The sequence below is a fragment of the Mchenga conophoros genome, linkage group LG7 (genome assembly GCF_057382185.1).
Source record: "Mchenga conophoros isolate Kocher_MC1m ecotype Shallow Benthic linkage group LG7, M_conophoros_male_GT1.1, whole genome shotgun sequence".
In the NCBI taxonomy this organism is placed as follows: Eukaryota; Metazoa; Chordata; class Actinopteri; order Cichliformes; family Cichlidae; genus Mchenga; species Mchenga conophoros.
Genome location: NC_140532.1, coordinates 40,542,547 through 40,561,674, shown reverse-complemented (window position 1 = coordinate 40,561,674; position 19,128 = coordinate 40,542,547). Strand labels below are relative to the sequence as shown.

Below are 19,128 nucleotides of genomic sequence, written 5' to 3'. Positions count from 1 at the left end.
CCCACCAACATTATGTTTGGTAGATCGCCCACTCTACTTCCTGTCACACAGCCCAGATCATCTCATACCAGTTTCTTGAACATGACAATGAGTTTGAGATCTGGTGACGCTGGAGGCCTTTTGAATACGATCTAATAGAGCACCTCTTAGATGTGGTGGAACAAGAGATGTCCATCATGGATCATGCCAGTATGGACTAAAATCCTTAGGAATATTTCCAGCACCTTGTTTAATCTATACCATGAAGAATTTGGCCAATTCTGAAGGCAAAAGTGGTTCCAACTGAGTACAAATAACGTGGTAAGTTTGGATTTCCTACAATTTGGTTCTGAAATTTCTGTGGTTTTAACTAATTAATTAATTTGCAGTGACTCTTGATCACATTTAAATCCACATAACTAAGTCTAACTACAGTTAGACAGATATAAGACAGATTTTCAATGGAAAACTCATTTAATTAGAGCAGCACTACACGGTTAGACCATTTAATGTTCTCTTAGTGGAGTTTAGTGTCTGTATATACAATTTTTATATTAACTTGTGGTATCTTGGTGCAATACTGAGAAAACACTTTAATTGAAACATCTCATGACAAATTCTGAGGAATATGTGTGCATCTTCTGAGAGGACAGGCTTGTTTGATGTTGGTTCAAGGTCTCTAATAAGAATGTTTTACAAAATGAATGTGCCTTCAACTAAATTTAATCTAAAGTGTAGAAGCCTTTAGATCACAAGAAGCGTCCTGTAATCTATCAAAAGATGCACAGATGGAAGAAAATGTTTTTTCCCTAATGTAGCCTAATACTAAACACTTGGTCACCCATCTATGTATGAATGTGTGCATAGTACCTTGTATCGCTATAATAATAATAATTTTGATGACCCTTACCTCCAGGACAAATGTCTCTTATTCCATTTATTCTGAGGAGTCAGGCTTCGTTTCCTGCGCCCCATTGTGCCCTCAGCTTCAGACACATCTGGGAGAGAACATCTGGGTGTTTTCATTAGGCCCAGGGTGGCTTGGTCTAAAAACAAATAGAGAGAGAAAGAGAGAGAAGGGAGAGAGAAAGGAGTTTGATTGCATCAGAGAGGTGCTGATTCAACTATATGAAAAATTCTGTGGTTTTCTTGATTGGATTGCATTACAGGATGTCATTAGTTATTCAGTGCATGCTGCCTCCATCCAGCAAATGTGACAGATTTCACACAGCCGCTTCAAACAAACACAGCATCATACCCAACACTCCAGTCTCTCTTAGCCCTCCAAATTTCTGCATGGCTTTGATAGCGTTGGTCAGGGCCTCCTTGGTCTGAAGCTGGCCAGTCACGGGATCAGGTGGCGGGAGGTACCCAAACTTACTCAGCCAGTCCTGGAAGGGAAACAGAATACATCTGAATACAGGGTACATCGGGTCAACAGAGTTTACTCCAGATACTTCACAGATATTAAGTATCCTAAAGCTGCTATGAAGGTTGGAGGCTCTTTGGGTTTTCTGCTTTAGATATTGCACTTTGATATACAATCCTACCTGGACAATTGTTTTGCATAAGTTATTTTTTTGTTCCTCCATGAGCATGTATATGTTTTGGTAAACACTGATCAGTGAAAGTCTAATATTAGCAAAAAACTGATCCACTTTCTCAACCATTCACCATTGTGCTTTAAAAATGTTGAAATATGATGGAGTCATTACGATATACCTCTAATTATTTATTACATACTTGTTGCAGTCCTCTATATTTTGCAGTAATGGAACTGAGTAAGACTATCATAATCACAACATGTTATGATAGTCTGTATCAGTGAGCTGCATATTGATTTTGATGTAGCTGAACAGTTTCATCAGCAACTATAGTCAAAATATAATATATACATATATACTAAAATTTATGTATAAGGACATAATAAACAAAACATCTGGTCCATAACAGGTCTTAAAATTAGCCAAATAAACCTGAGATATACAATAATACAACATATTACACCGTGTCATTATTTATTTGAGAAAATTATGCCCGTGTGTGAAATATTATGTACACCCTTATTGCTTCCATATGAATTAAGAGGTTAAGTAACAGTCAGGTGCTGCTTTAATCAAATGCACTTGATTAACTGATCATCAGGAAGTGTTTACAAAAGCAGTTTGCTGGTCTGGAGCAATCAGGTGTGTTTTATTACAATGCCAAGCAGGAAAAACACCTCAGCAACGATCCTAAAGAAGCAGTTGTCAGTGCCTATAAATCTGGGAAATGTTATGAGGGAATTTCCAAGCAATTTGGAGTCCATCATTTTAAAGTGAGAAAGATTATTTAAATGTTGAAAACAAAACAAAAAAGTAATGGACATCCAAGCATATTCACCCCAACCAAATTCCCAACTATAAGACTTCTGGAACGGATGAGAGTCAGATGTTTAATCATGATGCACAGAACCACATTGGGTAAAAACCAAACATAATATATCAGCAGAAACACTCCATACTCTATCAGATATATTGGTGGAGGGGTGATGATTTAGCCTGCCACAGGAGCGGGGGACCTTGAGCGTTTCTATGCATCATAGTATTCAATAGTCAAAAGTGAAACTATCTGTATGACAGCTAAAGCTTTGACCTAAATTGTGTCACACAACAGGACAATAATCCCAAGAACAGCAGTAAACCTCCAACAGAACGACTGAAAAAGAAAAGAATCAATATGTTTTAATGGCTCTTTCAATGTCTAGACCTAAGCTGTGGTGGGACTTTTATAGAGCTTTGCATAAATAAAACCACAAACCACAATGACCTGATACAACATTGTAAAAAACACAAAAACAAAAGACCAGAATCCCTCCAGAATGATATGAGAGACTAATAAAGTCAAACAGAAAACAATTACTTCAAGTTATTGCTGATAAAACGGTTACAAGCAACTGACACTGGGGTGTACTTAATTATCCACACACTTTCTGCATTTTGGCTAATTCTTGTTAATGCATCTCTATTTATCTTGGGGACCAGTGAAGTGGCTGCCAATCAGCGCACTCCAGTCAATTTGAATAGATTTGAAACATCTAAGATCTGACAGATGAAAGCATCCGAGCTGCAACTTGAGTACTCCTCTATTCCCTTCTCTTTCGCTTACTTTCCCACCAGAGCTCTTTTGTTGTCTTGGCACCTTGATTTTTTTTTAAATTATTATTTTCCTTTCTTTTGTCTTATCTCCACTAACGCCTCCTCCTCCATTCTTCTGTCCGGACATACAATAAGAGATGGCAGATTTGAAATAGGTTTTTGATCAGCACTCATCAGAGGTGAGTGACAGAGATCGATAGCGAGGTATCTTTTCTGTACCGACAACACTGGGAAAATCCCATTAACTGAATGACTTCGCTTTAGTGAAGCACTTTGCTCCCTGATTACTTCCCTCCTCATCCTTGGCTTTGCTTTCTGTCCAGAGGACTTGGAAAAAGTTTACAGGGGAATTGAGCTGACCCTCAACAACAGTGCAGAAGATAAGAAACAATAACAATTTCCCGAAAGGATGTAATGTCATGGGTAAGTGGAAGAGGTCAAAGAATTTAAAATAGTTAAATTGACTGTGTGACTCAAGAGACAATATCAGTGGTGATTTTCTCCCATAAAAAAAAATCAACCCCATAGGTCTTTAGTGCAATCAGCTTATGATTGCCTATAGTTACCTTTTATTTCCAGTGGCCTTGTGCGAGGCAGGATGAGTCACTTCTACAATTGCCCCAGAATAAAATAAACGTATTTATGTTCAAGTGACAAAGCCCCCTAAGGGCCACGGTAATTATGATGGGGCAAAGAAAGTAGCAGAAGGCGAGGAGAGGTTTCTGGAACAATTTCACCTTCATCTCATGTGCAGCGAGAGGAGGATACAATCTAAAGGGGTTAAAGCTCCAGGAAAACTTGTGATAAATAGAATAAATTTATAACATGACCAACAAATTTTGGTTTGTGGCTTTTTTTATGACCATGAAGGGCAAAGAAGGTACTCAGATCCAGTAGACAACTGTTCACTTTCAGTTTCAGATGAAAAGTCAGCATTTTGTGATTTAACCACGACAGTAACCTATTATAACCTTAAAATAACTATTAAAATTAAATTTAAATTAATAAATGTTTGGTTAACTGACAACACAACCTTTCCCTAAACACAAGCCGACTAGTTTGTGCTTAAAACCAGCTAGATTTATAAACACACTGTTTTAACTGCCAAATTATCTGTAGCACATCTGTTGTCATCACATGAGTCCTATCAGGGGGTGTGAACAAGCAGTTCTTACCTCCAGTTGAAATATATATCCAAAACAAAACCTGCCAAAAGCTACAGATTCTTTAATTTGTCAAGGCTCACACCAAAAGAAACAAAATCCCCAAAAGAACCACCGAGCTACAGCTTTTAATGACAGCTGTATTCCAAGTAAAAGACACAAAGAGTTCAATTGCTCATTTGCAGTTTCTTGTGTAATTCTTGCATTAAGCCTGTTTTATGTTGATAATATCCTCCCAAGTGGTACCAAATAAATGATTTGCTAAAATTGCAATGTAGTTAGTCCTCGCCTTAGCCGATAGGGCTTACGGCAATCTTCCAGATGTCTCAATAAGGCAAATAATTTTAAAAAGAATAAATAGTAATCAGTAAATAATAAATAAATATGTTACAATGTACAGGTTTTAAAGGTTTTACAGGATTTAAAACTCTTGACAGGTTAATTCAACTTTATTTCAGAAAGAAAATTCAGATAGTTGGTATTGACCTTAAGTGCAAGCGACAAAAATGTTTTACGCTTTTGTTATATACTAGACACCAAGAAGTTGAATAATAAGCATATTTAAAGCGACAAAAAAAGGGTAAAACTCAAATTCAGCAGTATCCATAGTACTCCACAGCTCTAAAGCTAGACACAACAGGAATAAATTCATGTAAATTGTGGCAAGTGGTGGGACATCTCTTTGCAAACAATGCAAAACTACATACCAGCAAAAATCTATTCATAGCATAAACCTTGGGGATACTTTTTTTTCTTTTGATTGGCCAAATGCTTCAAGCATATTTTGCACCCAAATGTTCTACTGTAAATGACTGTGAGTGTGCAGAACACTTACTCTTCTCACTGTTAATAAACTAATATACATCTTCTAAATAGTTGTGTACTGTAAATACACTCTTGAAGGTTGCACCTAACCTGTCCAAGTTACCTGTCCAAACAACAACAATGACAACAAAAAAAGACACACACAAAATGAAACTGTGTAAGGACTGGATAACAACTTTTGCATACAGAAAAAGAAAATATTCAAAGCTAAAAGATGCAATTGCAGCTGTAAAAACAATGAAGGAAGACAGAGAACAGCTTAATTAATTTAAAACACATTTCAAATTTAATATACTGAAAAAACAATCACGCTACTTCAGCCTTAAAATAAAGAATCAAGTGTGGGAGAATAAGGGAGAATCTGCCATGCTCTCCAAATCTCTGATTAACTCTAAAAGGACAGATGACCCTTTTCTTTAATATCTAATGAAGCTTATGCACAAGTTCAATAAGGAAGATCTCTAATCACTCATCTGCCTGCTTTCCTGGGTGTTCAGCGGCTAGTCTATTCTTTACATTGCTTCCATTTTCCCACGCTGTCAAACTTAGCGATGACACCAATGAAATAGTCCAATTATCTTCTTGCCTGCCTTCTCCGTTACATTCTGCGGACTTTAAATTTCAGTGCTTTTCTGCCATTCTGACTCTCATTTGTTCCACTCGCATACTGCCCATTTCCACCTCGTCCTGGTCACTGAGAGCTCCATCCAAGCCTCCATCATCTTCACCACCACCAGCGTCTAGACTCCAAGCAGTCCTGCCCTGATTCAAGACAGCTGGGATTCTGTTCAGCTGTGGTTGGTCGTCTAATTGACAGTTTAAGAGAACTTGGTATCCCAAATAAATCATCTGCAATTCTTCCAAATGATCTCTCCTATTAAAATGAAGTTGAACATAACATATTGCACCTTATTTATGATGCAAACAAGGTGATTACAAATGAAAACAGGAGGTGTGATCTTGTTTTGCATCTTTTTGATGAACAACACAGAAGAGCACTTGCACTGGTGGAAACTGCCACATTACAAGGTAAAAACACCAACAACGGTGCTACCCACACTATGTCACTGCCCAGGCAATCTTGGTATTGTAGTCCTTGTAACAACCCATCTTAGCTACACCCTCAATTCTGAAGACTGGCAACACTATTAGTTTTAAGCCTAATTTAGCATCAGATTTGACAATTGCAATTATGACAATTATTGATCTTGCAAGCAATCGTAACATCACCTCACCCTCAACTTCTTATCATTACTTAAAAAGTAATGATAAAGGTTGTATTACCGTACTATACCAGCGTTGAATATAGACCTGCAGTCTTGGGTGGTCTCATTATTTGTCCAGCTAATGCAGTATGCTTTGAATTCTTGCATTTGTGAGTTCTACCTCTGAGAAACTTTCACCATCATTTCCATTTCAGGTGTCCTCTGGTTCTGACAATTCCTCTTCTTGTTCCATGGCACTGTCAAAGTCTATGGTTTCCTCAGGGATATCCCTGTACTTTGTTCTGTCAGATCTCAACTATTTTATTCTACAACACGCTCCCGCTTGTGTAATGATGTTATAGGATCTTGGTTCCTCTCAGACTCTCACAAATAGAATGCCATATGTTGACTGTTCCCATGAATACTTTAATGCATACCTACCTCTCTGAAGAGAAAGCACCAAAGCTGTTTTATTGAAGCACCATTTCTGCTGTGCCTGTCTGCTCATCTGAATTTGATGGGACCACTGGTGTAAGTGTAACTCTGGACCACAGAACGCTGCTCACAAGGAGTTTTGCAGGTGAAAGAGTATTCCAAAGAGTAGCCCAGTGGACTGGTACCTTCCCTATAGTGTGTTGAATGCACACATGTCAGCATGTTTCTTCTAGCTTTACTTGTGAGTATCCCTCTTTCTTACTGAGGATTATGATGTATGCAAAAGTGCTGGCTCTGCATGACTTTGTTCATGTCTTTTGAGTCCAAGCACAGCTGATGTGGACCTTTTTGCACACACGTCCAGGCTGGTAACCCATTGTTGACTTTGTAACGTTGTGTATCAGACTCCTCTTTTTTAGGTGCTGAATGTCTCTTTCAGCCTATCCATGAGTGAAAATGGTATTTTCTGGTGGCAGCGCACAACTGCTGGGATGCTTATGTGTGCACAGGTCTGATTCACACCAGAAAACTCACCTAGGCCCTCAAACACAACTGCATCAGCTCTTTCCTGAGGGTGGTGGCCTCTGATGTACCATGGTGTTAATTCTTTTGATGAGACCTAATTTCACACGTCTGCACCCAGTAGCAGTACAGTTGATGCCGTTGTGGCAAAACGAAACCTAACACGTAGCACAAGCAAGCACAGCTTACCTGGAGACTCCTTTAAGTCTGCTGTGTGCCCCTCCAAAATCTATGAGCACTGTGTCAACCTACTGTAGTTCATACTGCACTTCCAGTCTATCTGCAATAGTCCGTGATAGCACATTAGCGTCAGCACCAGTGTCCATCTTAATGTTGACAGTCTGTTCTCGTATGGGCAGATTTGTGAACCAGCAAGTTTGAGGCCAATTTGATGAATTTTTCCTATAAACAATGACTGTGTTTGGACTGATGGCTTTGCCTTGCTGACACTTTCCTCTATGGCAGGCTTTCTCGTTTGGCTCTCGGCGAAGGCAGTTGCACTTTTTCTCCTCTCCTCCTTCCCCTTATCTTCCCTGCTTAGCCTCTTGTGTCCTTGTCTTGTCTCGTGTGTATTACTTTTCCCTGGAACAGTCTCTCACAGTCTGTTCTCTAAACCTAAAAGAGAATTATGGATTTGATCAACTTGTCTCTTAATGCCATTGACACCCTTTTCTCAACGACCTTTGTCAGGTCGAAACAAAGGTGGTGGCCAGTAGCGGGTAATGTAGTCTCCTGTTTATCACACTAAACACAGGTTTGTCCGTCATCGTTAGAGCTTCAGTTTCTTTAAATTCAGTTTTGTGCTCTCTGTCACAGTTCAGTCACAAATTTGTCTATTCATGCCCCTTCCTCAAATTGATGAAGCTAGAATTAATGTCTTTTAAATACAGTGTTCCTCCTTGAAATACAAAAAGCTTAAATAGCTTTCAAAATATTGACAAAGCGTCTGGATCTACGTACATGATAAATGACCAGTGTGTTGTATATCCCACCTTCTTGGCAGTGCAATGAAGAAGGACAGCTCTTTTTGAGATTCAGACCTGTCACTGAGCCCAATTTTTCCCCAGATTCCCAGTCGAATCTTACAGCAAATCCCAAACAAGATCCAGAACAACTGCAAGATCTCCATGCTATCATTCACTCACTGGCTCAGAATATTGTGTAGTTCTTCATTTACCATGCTAAAGCAAGGAGGCAGAATATATCTTTAGTTCTACTTTATGAACAACACAGAATGGTAGTGACACTTTAGTGGCCCCCTACACACACTTTACACGGCAACAATAATGGAAAAGCCAGGCATTCTGGGTATTGTAGCCACTTTTTTAAAAAAAATACAGAACATAGACAGATAAACAATACACATGTAAATATACACTTACACAAGCATTGTATCTAACACCGTTGTAGCAGTGTGCTGCATCACAAGTAAGAGACCATTAGTAAAATCTTTGATGCTATGGCTGTAACTCGTTTGCCTCATGTTTGCAGCATTGTTTTGATAGCTGTGTAGTGTTCTGCATAAAATAGGAGTGTGTGCTCCTACTTTTCTTAAAAAGGAACTGTAAACCGTATCTGAAGAATATTCTGTGTGTCATAAAGTTCAACAAACGGCTTCAAGGGGCAAAATCTTTTAGAAAACTTCTATTTTTTCACTGTCATTATAGTATTCTTGAGACTGTGGAAGCAAAACAGTGGAGGCAAATAAAAGTTGTCAAGAAAAAGGCTTCAAAGATAAGATAAGATAAGATAGAACTTTATTAATCCCTCGGGTGGGTTCCTCTGGGAAATTCGACTTCCAAAAAAAAGCACAGCAACGACCGAAGTTACAGTTACAGAATTGTTATATATATATATATACACACACACACATATATAAATTCCAAAGACAAATATAAATAAAATATACAAAGGGGATAAATAGAATAAATAGGAATAAAAAATAAAAATACAAGTGAATTGCACATTTCAAGTATTGAGTCTATTGCACTGTTGACTATTTACAAAAAGTATTGCACAAGGTATTGTACAGTGAGGTGAAGAGGCACTACAGCTTAGTTGTTCCCCCTCCTTTGTCCTCCTGTTTCCCCTCCCTCTCCCCTCCAGAGAGGAGTTAAACAGTCTGATGGCGTGTGGGACAAAGGAGTTTTTAAGTCTGTTAGTTCTTGTCTTGGGGAGATTCAAAGTCATCTTGAGAAGAATTTAATCTCTCTGGCAAAGATTTCTTAACTTTATTAACCATTTAACCTTGAGTCACACTTATTTGAATCACCTGCCTTATTGTATGCACACCATGTCTGTAGGATAAAGGCTTTAAAGTGACAATTACATTGGTTGAGATCGAACAAAAAAAAAAAGGTTTTGCAAATCTGTGTCTGCCTTTTAATCTGTTTATACTTCAAATGTGTTTGTAAGTCAGGTTTTAGTGAAAAAAAAAAAACATCCTGAAAGTGAAGGCAAGCTCAGCTTTTGCTCAGATCTGCCTATGATCAGCAAACTCAGATAATCAATCAAAATGAAAGTCAACTCTGCACAATAGAGCTGGGACAAAAAAATCACCAGGCATCCCGTTTTGATCTGAATTATGTAAAATTAAAGAAAGATTTGCAGCCGTAATGCAATACTGTTAATTAAACACACTACAAAGATCAGTGAACACCACAATCAAGTAAACGTGATAATGACTAGACGGTCACAACAGCACAGCATGTTCCTATTTTAAATTCAAAGTTGATAAGATACAGTGTTCTTTTGCTATCCGACTGCCTCAGTCATTCTTCAGATGCAATAAAAGACAAGAGAGACACACACTCCATTGCATACAAACAAGCTGCTTTTCAGTGACAAAGAAATATGATCATCAGTGTTGCTGTGTGATGAGTCGAGTGGGTCGCACGCAAGATAGTGACACCCTTAAATGATGGGACAATTTCTTTTCTATGTGTAATCTGAGAGCACGTACCGAAAACAGTGACAGTACATTCCACACCCAAACACAAACAAACAAAACGTTATCTGCTTTCTTCATGTAGTGAAGTCACAGCACCGGCTCTGCTGCAGTCCAGCAGCACTGGAGCTGGTATTCATTCCCTTCAGCTGGACAAATGGTTGCTGACGTGGGGGCTTGACCCCATGTCCCAGCTCAGGCCCAGGAGGTCCATATCACTTAGGCTCCTTGCTTCTCAAATAACCTACTCAGTGTCATTATTCACTTTGCTTCTCCAGACCTTTCCAAAAATAAAGTATTATGTGCTAAGTAATTGTAGTAAGTGCTATCTTTTCCCACACTTTGGCCACTTTACAAGCATAAAGTTTAATGCAAATATCTAATCAGCCCGTCATTTGGCAGCAACAGCAAATTGATTTAGGCATGTAAATATGTTCAAGAAGACCAGCTGAAATTCAAAAGGAGCATCAGACTGAGGAAGAAAGATGATCTCAGAGAATCATCCAAAAAAGAGAAAATATTCCGTGAGCAGCAGTTCTCTAGGTGAAAATGCCTTGTTGATGCCAGAGGTCAGAGGAGAATGGCCAGACTGCCTTGAGCTGAGAGGACAGCAACAGTAATTTAAACAACCACTTGTTAGTGGCAAGCTATGCACAACATATTTAATTCTCAAGCAAATAGGCTACAGCAGCAGAAGACAACTGGGTGCCGCTCCTGTCAGCTAATAACAGGAAACTGAGGCTAGAGTCTGAGTATTGATTTCTGCAGGACATTTGGATGGTAGGCTCAGGATTTGACTCAGACAACAAAAAAGCATGGATCGATCCTGCCTTGTATCAACAGTTCGGGCTGTTGGTGGCGTAATTGTTTTGGGGATTCTTTTTTTTGGCACGCTTTTCTTGGCTGTTTAGTACCAACTGGGCATTGAATACAGCCTACCTGAATATTGTTGCTGACCACAGTGTACCCATTTTCTGATGGCTCCTTCGAGCAGGATAAAACACTATGTCAAAAAACTCAAATCATTTCAAACTGCTTTCTTGAACATGACAGTGTACTCAAATGGCCTCCTCACTCACCAGATCTGAATCCAACAGAGCATCTTTGGGATGGGAGAGCTACATCATTTATGTGCATCTGGCAAATCAGCAACAAATGTGAGATGCTATCATATCAATGTGGAATTTCTCTTAATTTATTCAGAATAATATGCCATCAAAATTTGAAATGAAGTAACATGGAGCTAGAGTGGGAAGCACTTCCTGAACTGAATTCAAACAATACTATGCAGCTTACACAAAATCATGTATTTTCTGCTTAAAGTCCTTGTAAACAATTTCTTAATCAGCTCCTTACCGTGAGCTTTTGGGTCTTTAAACCTTAATTGTTGAGTCATTTCAGTTTAGTAGTTCTGTAAATTGTGCAGACAAATAATCAAAACTTTAAAGGAGTCGGTCTTCAGGGTTAAACTTTATATAAAAAATTGCCATTTTGTGCATCCACTACTGAGCAGAAAGATCCGAAAACATGCACCCAGTTTGTTTTCTCATTTCGCTGCATCAACATAAAGTATTATCAATCTAAGCAACACTTCCTCACTGTCAGTACGACATATACTTATATCAGCCTCTATACACTTCATGGGAGATGGAGCTACACTGATGTACTTCACAGTGGTGCAATTAACCAGGCTTAGACTTGTCTAATGTACCATCTACTACAAGAGCTGTCAGTGCTCCCAGCTTGTAACTTGAATGAGTGATGTGACTCTCTGACTTCTTTAGTCTGTGCTTACTTCTTACGTTTTTTCACATCATGGATACCTTGAGTCCAGTGGGTGGCTGGTGCAATCATATAATGTTAAACAATAGAAGGCTCACAAATTCTACTGTTTTTATTGGGGTTGATTCTTCTCTATGATATCGCTTGGCATTGTTTATAATTAGTAAGCAGGAAACTGTTTCACAAAATCTGTGGCATGAGATAATTTTCTCTTCTGTTGATTTTTTGAAATGTAATGCTAACTGAAGCAAACACAATACTTATGACCCAGCATGTGAGAGCCCACAGGCTCATAATTCTAACTACAATTTGCCAAACATTTTTTAAATGTGTCACTAATTATGATCAATGCAAGTAGCTTCTGAGAAAAGGCCTCTAGTCATTTTTTATTGGGCTGGATTTTGAAGTTGCATGTTGATATAAGAAATTTGATACATGCTAGAAATGAGGAGTGGCTCAAAACTTTTGCACGGTATTCTATTACTAAAAGACTTTAAACCATACTTAATTTATCCATGGTTTAAAAGTCAATGATCTTTGATTAACTTATGTTTCTATGTATATATAAATATTTGCACTAACACATTGTACATTTTCATACATTTCATATAAACAAAATAACAAACAGAACTTTATTTAGTACTGCTGTTCCTAACTACACTTGCATATTATGGAATTAAAAATTAAATGATAACTAAACAGAAATATTTGTATGCATGTGAAAAGAAATTTTTGATAGAGATGCAGATCCAAACTCTCATTAAACTTCCAGCACATGTGCTGGTAGTTTAAGACCCATGACAGAAAACAAGATGAGGTACAATGTATTAAAGGATTCTGGACATATTGAACACATGTTAATTTTGAACCTAAATTATCTTCCCATGACGTATGGCAGGAAACTGCAGAGTAAAAAATGCTTTGAGATTAAACAAACACATAAATCCACAAAACCAATGTTGCAATTATGGATCTAAAAAGCATTTAAGGTAGTTGATTACCTACCGGAGTATAGACTGTCTCCAAGCTGACGCAGTTCATTAAACCATGTATGCACATTCCTTACTTAAAGGCTCATGCATGCATTTAAGCCTCTTATTTGTAACTACATTAAAACATTAATTTAGCAGACACTTATCTTCTGCCATTACAGGATCTGACACACACTTAGTCTGTGCTAGAGAGAGAGAGAGTAGTGAGAGAATGTTGCATTGAGATCAAAATAGCCAACATCTGTTCTCATCTCATTAAAGTTTATGTCACTAGTGTGGTATTGACAGGATATTACAGCATGATGTATTTTTAGTATTTATGTTTAGAGCTTGTTGGAGATGGGAGTCTGTACAGTCTGACACAGAAAATAACCTAGATGTAGCCTAATTAAATGACTGCGAACAGAGAAAAACAAAGTGAGACAACTGCTCATTGTCTTCCTGAAACTGTGCTGCTTGTTCAAGCAAAGCAAAAGTTGGTGCTGCACTAAAAGTCAAGATTCATGCGCGTGAGGAATAATTTGGGCACATAATTAAAGCGCAGCCAAATTGCTGATCGGTCAGTTATTAGTGAAGTGTTTGAAACAGCAGGGGGTTGAGACAAAAAGGCTGTGTGGAAAGATGGGAGAGGACAAGTGAATGATTTTGACAGGAAAGCTATTTAGCTGGTTACATGTGATTTCACTTTCATGTGTTTTGCAGCAGAAAGACATTCGTCTCACCCTCTAGATGGATGGACGAAAACTAAATTCTCAAAATAAGCTGGCTTAATAAAAAGGTACTTTTCTCCTCCCTCAGTTTGGACCTTTTTCATACAGAGCACTTTTTATCACCTCACAACTAAACATTTCTATTTCCATTTCCAATGTTTGACTATGGTGGATAGCTGTTAAAATGTGATTTTGTGTTTGTGTACACAGAAAAATATTGATCATAGCTCATGCCTCATGCTGATTCTGTACACTGTTGGCGAGTCTCCTATGGGGCTGGCTGTTTAACCTTCTTTATGGCTCATGTTTGCTTCCCATTCCCCACCTTGTGAACGGTGCTGGTCGACAAATATGACGCTTTTGCAAGGCACGCTTTGTTGTTGTTTGATTAAGTTGTAACCTCACATAGGCGCTGCTGTTGCCACAGCTGGGCTGGAGACATGAGTTTACAGTCTTGTTGGTTTTTACTGCGACTTTAATGATGTATCAGTACAGAAGCTCAGAGACTGACAGAAAGTACAGCAGGAGATGTTGCAAAAGCTTAAAAACATAACGCTTTCTTGGAAAAACTCAAATTATTTGCTTATTTGTTTTGACTTCTCCAGTGCTAGCGGAGATATTATGTTTTTTTGAGTGTGACTGCTATCGTAGTGCAACAAGTACTTACACCCTCAGTGCTTGTATAAAGGGTACAGTACTGTGGCGACTTCTCTGTTTGCATGCAAAGCAATCAATGTGGCAGCTATAAACGGGCCATTAACTGCCTCTCCAAGGCGCTCTGGAGCCCACCACTACCTCAGCTCCTTGTTTTCATACCGTTTTTCATCTAATTGTTATCATACGTGCTACCATTTATGCCATCTATGAACTGTCCTGGGGGATCTTGCTGCTTTTAAATTTCTATATATATACACCTGTGGAAGGCCAGAGCCATAGCACTGAATATAAATTGGTACAGAGGGAATAACAATCTTCTTTTATCTAATATGATGAAAAAGAGAAGTGGGGGGAAATGGACAAGCTCAGCAAAGTAAACAAGCTTTTGAACTCCTTACCAGATGTTGGCTGCAGTGTGCAGCATGTCTGCTAAACAAAAAATGTATTTTTTTTTTTGTGTGAAAAATCTTTTCATCGACATCCTGGAAACACAAGTGTTTCTGGACTATGATTGGCCTGTGACATCACATCCTGTTTTTTTGCGCCCGTATCGTTAGGCTGTCAGCCAGCAGTCACACATAATGAGTTCTGTGACGATGGTATCATCGCAACAACCTCTCTCCAAGCAGAATCCGTTTTGCATCAGTGCATCTGATCTCCTCTGCCCCACAATACCTCCCTGTTTAGCCATGGTGAACAGCTGCTGAGTCCCTTGATCTTCAGCCTCACTGACAGGAAATGAGTCACTGGGAGACATTTAACCCTTCAACCTTATGACACTCGAAGGGTCACAAAGTAGCACAGTCTATTAATGTGTTTACATTGTTTCTTAATAGCGTGAGGATGAGGTCAGATCTGTGGCACACCTCTTGGACTTTTAAAGGTTAGAGAGAAAAGCGTGAATTTACACTAAATGTAAAGTGGTTTTTTTTTCAGATACGATCATGCAAGTCCATTAATAACTGCCAATTAAAAATGTTAAAGTAAGCATCTTCTTGGGTTCCTAATTCTGCAGCTGAATAAATAAGTAGACTTAGTGTTGTTTGTCAGAAAAACACGACAGAAAATGTTTCATACACACGATGCAAAAGTCATAAAAAGCAGAAAAAGGACGTATCTACTGATGTTTGAAGATAGTGATGTGGATCTTCTTTAAGCTACAGTCACACTAGGGAAAAGAGTGATTGGAGACTGCTGCACGCCCAAAATTATTGCAGCTGTGTGCAATTAACTTGCAATCTCTTCACCTTTTAAATGGCCATTTCAAAGACAGGACCAAGTCTCAGACTACTCGCAGTCAGTTGGTTTCTTCAGCTTTGTTTTATTGCCATTTTATCGCCATCTTGACACAACAGAGTCAGTCTGCTATCAATTTTTGATTGAACTGGGACAACTTGGCACTTAAATGCAATCTGTTTACGATAATACTGCAATTAACTGTGAAAAATCTCAAATCTATTGCCGTCTGTTGCAAACCTGTTGCCCTCTACATCAGTTGTGTAGTTTTGTATTGGAGCCAAGTGCGGACTCACCACCAGTTGTGACTGTTTCAGTCAGACTGGCCAGAACTTAACAGCGGGCTAATTTATAATTCCTAAATTTCTACACAGACAGGCACCGGCGGTTCATTTCCTTTATCACCAAGAGCAGTGCAAATTTTCAGCTTAAAAATGAGGGCACATGTAAGTTAAGTGCAGGTTTTAAGCATTTGTTTCTCTTTGAAAACTATGTGGCTGTTCAGAAAGATGAGAAGAGGCTGACAGAGAATCAATATGTTTATAATATAAGAGTGAACTCCTCTTTTACAAATTATTGGGGGCTGTGTGTGGTCCTGAGAACCAAGACTCATGTGGAGCGATTTATGCAAAAATGTTAATGTAAAATCTGTGTGTAACAGCTGACATGTATGATGTGTAGAAGAACACAAAACATTTGATGTCAGACCCCAAGCTGTTAAAATGCCTTGCTATGAGGGGGTCGCTGAAGAAATGTCACGTGTGTGGTTTTTTGGCTTAAATGGTGATGATGTTGCAGCTCCTGTGATGGACAAACAGAGCAACCACACTCCTGAGTGAAAAGATTAACCCTAACCTGACTGTCATTCACTGCATCATTCACAGATGAGTGAAGAGCATCACAGAACCGAGACATTTTCACACATTTATTAACTTATAAAGAACAAATATCTGCTGCTGATCTCAGTGGAACAACTTGCCTCCTCGTCTGTATGGAGATTTACAAATGTAGGTTTTAAAAAATAGGTAATGTACTGAAGACAACAGCAGGAAAGCAGAAGAAAATCTGTTATCAAACCAGATTGTTTTCTTAGGAACTTACTGTAGTCTAATATTAATTCTTTCTGAAAACATTCTGTGCTGTTGCATTAAGTAGCACAGCTGGTCAAATAGCACTGAGTGGATGGGGAATTTCATTCTGGCATGTTAAACGGGTTTGTATTGTTGCGTTTGTAAGTGTCTGAAAAGCAAAGGTTGAAACTGGGAATATTGCACATACTAATTTAACTTAAACTTACCCTAACTTCAACATATTATAACATTCAGACATTAGTCAAACACATACCATGTAGTCACATCTATAGCTACGTTTCGACTGTGTGCGTTTTGACACATATGAAGTAACAGAAAGAATAAAAAGAGAAACAATAGTGAAAGATCACTGTGTAGAAATGTGACTAAAAGCCTGAAACAGAGTGCAACGTGCTCAACCTCTGAGTGACCACTTTTAATTGCAAGAAAATTACAGACAATCATGTGTTAATTGCTGGTGATCATAACTTGTCTGCAACTCATTTGTCTGCAATGCTTGACTCAGCTGGTTGCCAACTGGTTCTATTCCTATATAAAAATAAGTCTACCTAGCACCTATGTCATTTTGCAATTAAATCATCCTGCAGCAGCAAAGTAACTGTGGAGGACAATTTTTCTTTCTGTTTTGAATCTACTAGACTGGACTAAACATAAGCAGCTAATGTAAATTTTTATATGTAGAGGTTTGTTTTTTTTTGCCAATTTGGGATTTTACCAATTTGTGGCAGTTAATCCTGCTAATATACAAGATACCAGACTCCAGCACCCTCTTTTTGTCATTTCATTGCCATCCTATCGCAGTGATCGTTGATAACAAGTGATCGTAGACCTGCTTGTTGTCTTCAAAGTAACCATTTAAAGGCAACAAGATCGCAAGTTTGTTGCATGTGGTCAAAAATATTTTTGGTCATGTAGTAGCCAAAAATGATCAAATTCACTGTACTCCTCGAAAGCGAACTAGTTGCTACTGGCAGCTTTTAAAGATGTGTTTTATTGTATCCCTTTCTTTTAATCTTGATAGGTATGTTACCTTGAATTGAATCATATCATGATTTTCTTTTGCATTGTCTACTGTGTGATCAAAGAGTAATGATTTGCTATAAAAGTTATAGCACCTACACTGAACCAAAAATAATCACAAAATACGTTGTACTGGTAGTGTCTTTATTTTAAAATGACCCCTTTCTCGATGCACATCCATTGCCCGACCGGGCTTATTTTCACACTTCCAATTCAGAGAGAATCTCCACAGACATGGACATCAAATGTGGTAAATATGGCCATTATGTGCAGTGTAATTGCATACTACAAGGGCTACATATTGATATTTGATTGGTAGCAATTTCAAATAACTGGCAAAGAAATACATGCACAGGTATTTAATATCATTTTTGATTTCTCAGATTGTGCTCCCTTTCTTTAGTGCCACAAAACATTTTCTACAAGTCCCAAACCACATAGCAAAAGAAAATTCCTGATGCGTGTAATTATTATGAATATACAAACATTTTGCTTGAGAAGAGAAATCTACAGTAGTTAAAATCAGGATCTGGGAGGTAAGTTCTGAGAAAAAAAAACAACCCAAAAAGATCTATAATCAAGAAACAGCTTTGACTAGACAGAGATGCTAATCTTTCCAGTCTGTAAAAAAAAAAAAGTCACTTAAAAGCAATATGAGACTATAAATGTGTATCACACAGATGTGAATGTCTCACATCAAACAGTCTTCTGCCTCTAATGTTGCTCTCCAATGAGGACATTTCTTTCAACTGAATTTCATCAGAACATCCATGGGTTCTGCAGCAGGCGCTAAGATGGTATCATTATTCAAAGCAGTTGTAACAGCTTTAGCGTTTTATAGCAGGAGCTTATACTGAGAGATAGTTTACTTAAAGTATTACACTGGGATGATGTAGGATCCAAGGAATGAGAGCTTGCTTAAGTGTATTTGACTGAGAAGCTCCTGAAACCATTCCAAAGGCATATCCTGAGTGTAAACACAATTTACTGATGAAATTAAAGATTTAGTCTCATTTGTGCAAACAGATAAGATCAAAGAGGGAGAATATAGGGGGATAGAAAGAGAGGGAAATTGGGGATGACATGCAGCCTGAATGACACATTTAATTGAACAGAAAATTGAGGCTGGATTGCCAAGCAAGTAAAGGAGTGAGAATTAATCCAGGCCTGCAAATCATCCGTCTATTTTAATGCATTTTTTTTCCTCAGCTCACCTTTCCTCTCAGTGAGCACTTACCCCTCTCATCTTTTTGCATGTTTCCATGAATATGTTTTCAAGGTTTATAGCTTGTTTAAAATCCTCGAAGTGAAGCAGCATTTTTAAGGGCCCATGCTAAAACTACGCATCGACTGCAGTTTTCTTGGCCAATTACAATTTCAGATTTCTCCCTAAGTTTGACCTGCTGATAACGATTTCTGCAAATTCC

General features: G+C 38.3%; 1 protein-coding gene across 1 annotated transcript in view; it reads right to left on the bottom strand.

Annotated features, from left to right (window-relative positions):
- Positions 1 to 19,128, bottom strand: part of LOC146570669 (matrix metalloproteinase-17-like) — an 88,204-nt gene that overhangs the window by 50,086 nt on the left and 18,990 nt on the right. Inside the window, exons 2-3 of the mRNA XM_085279250.1 lie at positions 1,238 to 1,370; positions 890 to 1,025 (exon numbers count right to left, since the gene is read on the bottom strand). Coding sequence (XP_085135376.1) covers positions 890 to 1,025; positions 1,238 to 1,370 — 269 coding nt within the window. The remainder of the gene's footprint in view (positions 1 to 889; positions 1,026 to 1,237; positions 1,371 to 19,128) is intronic.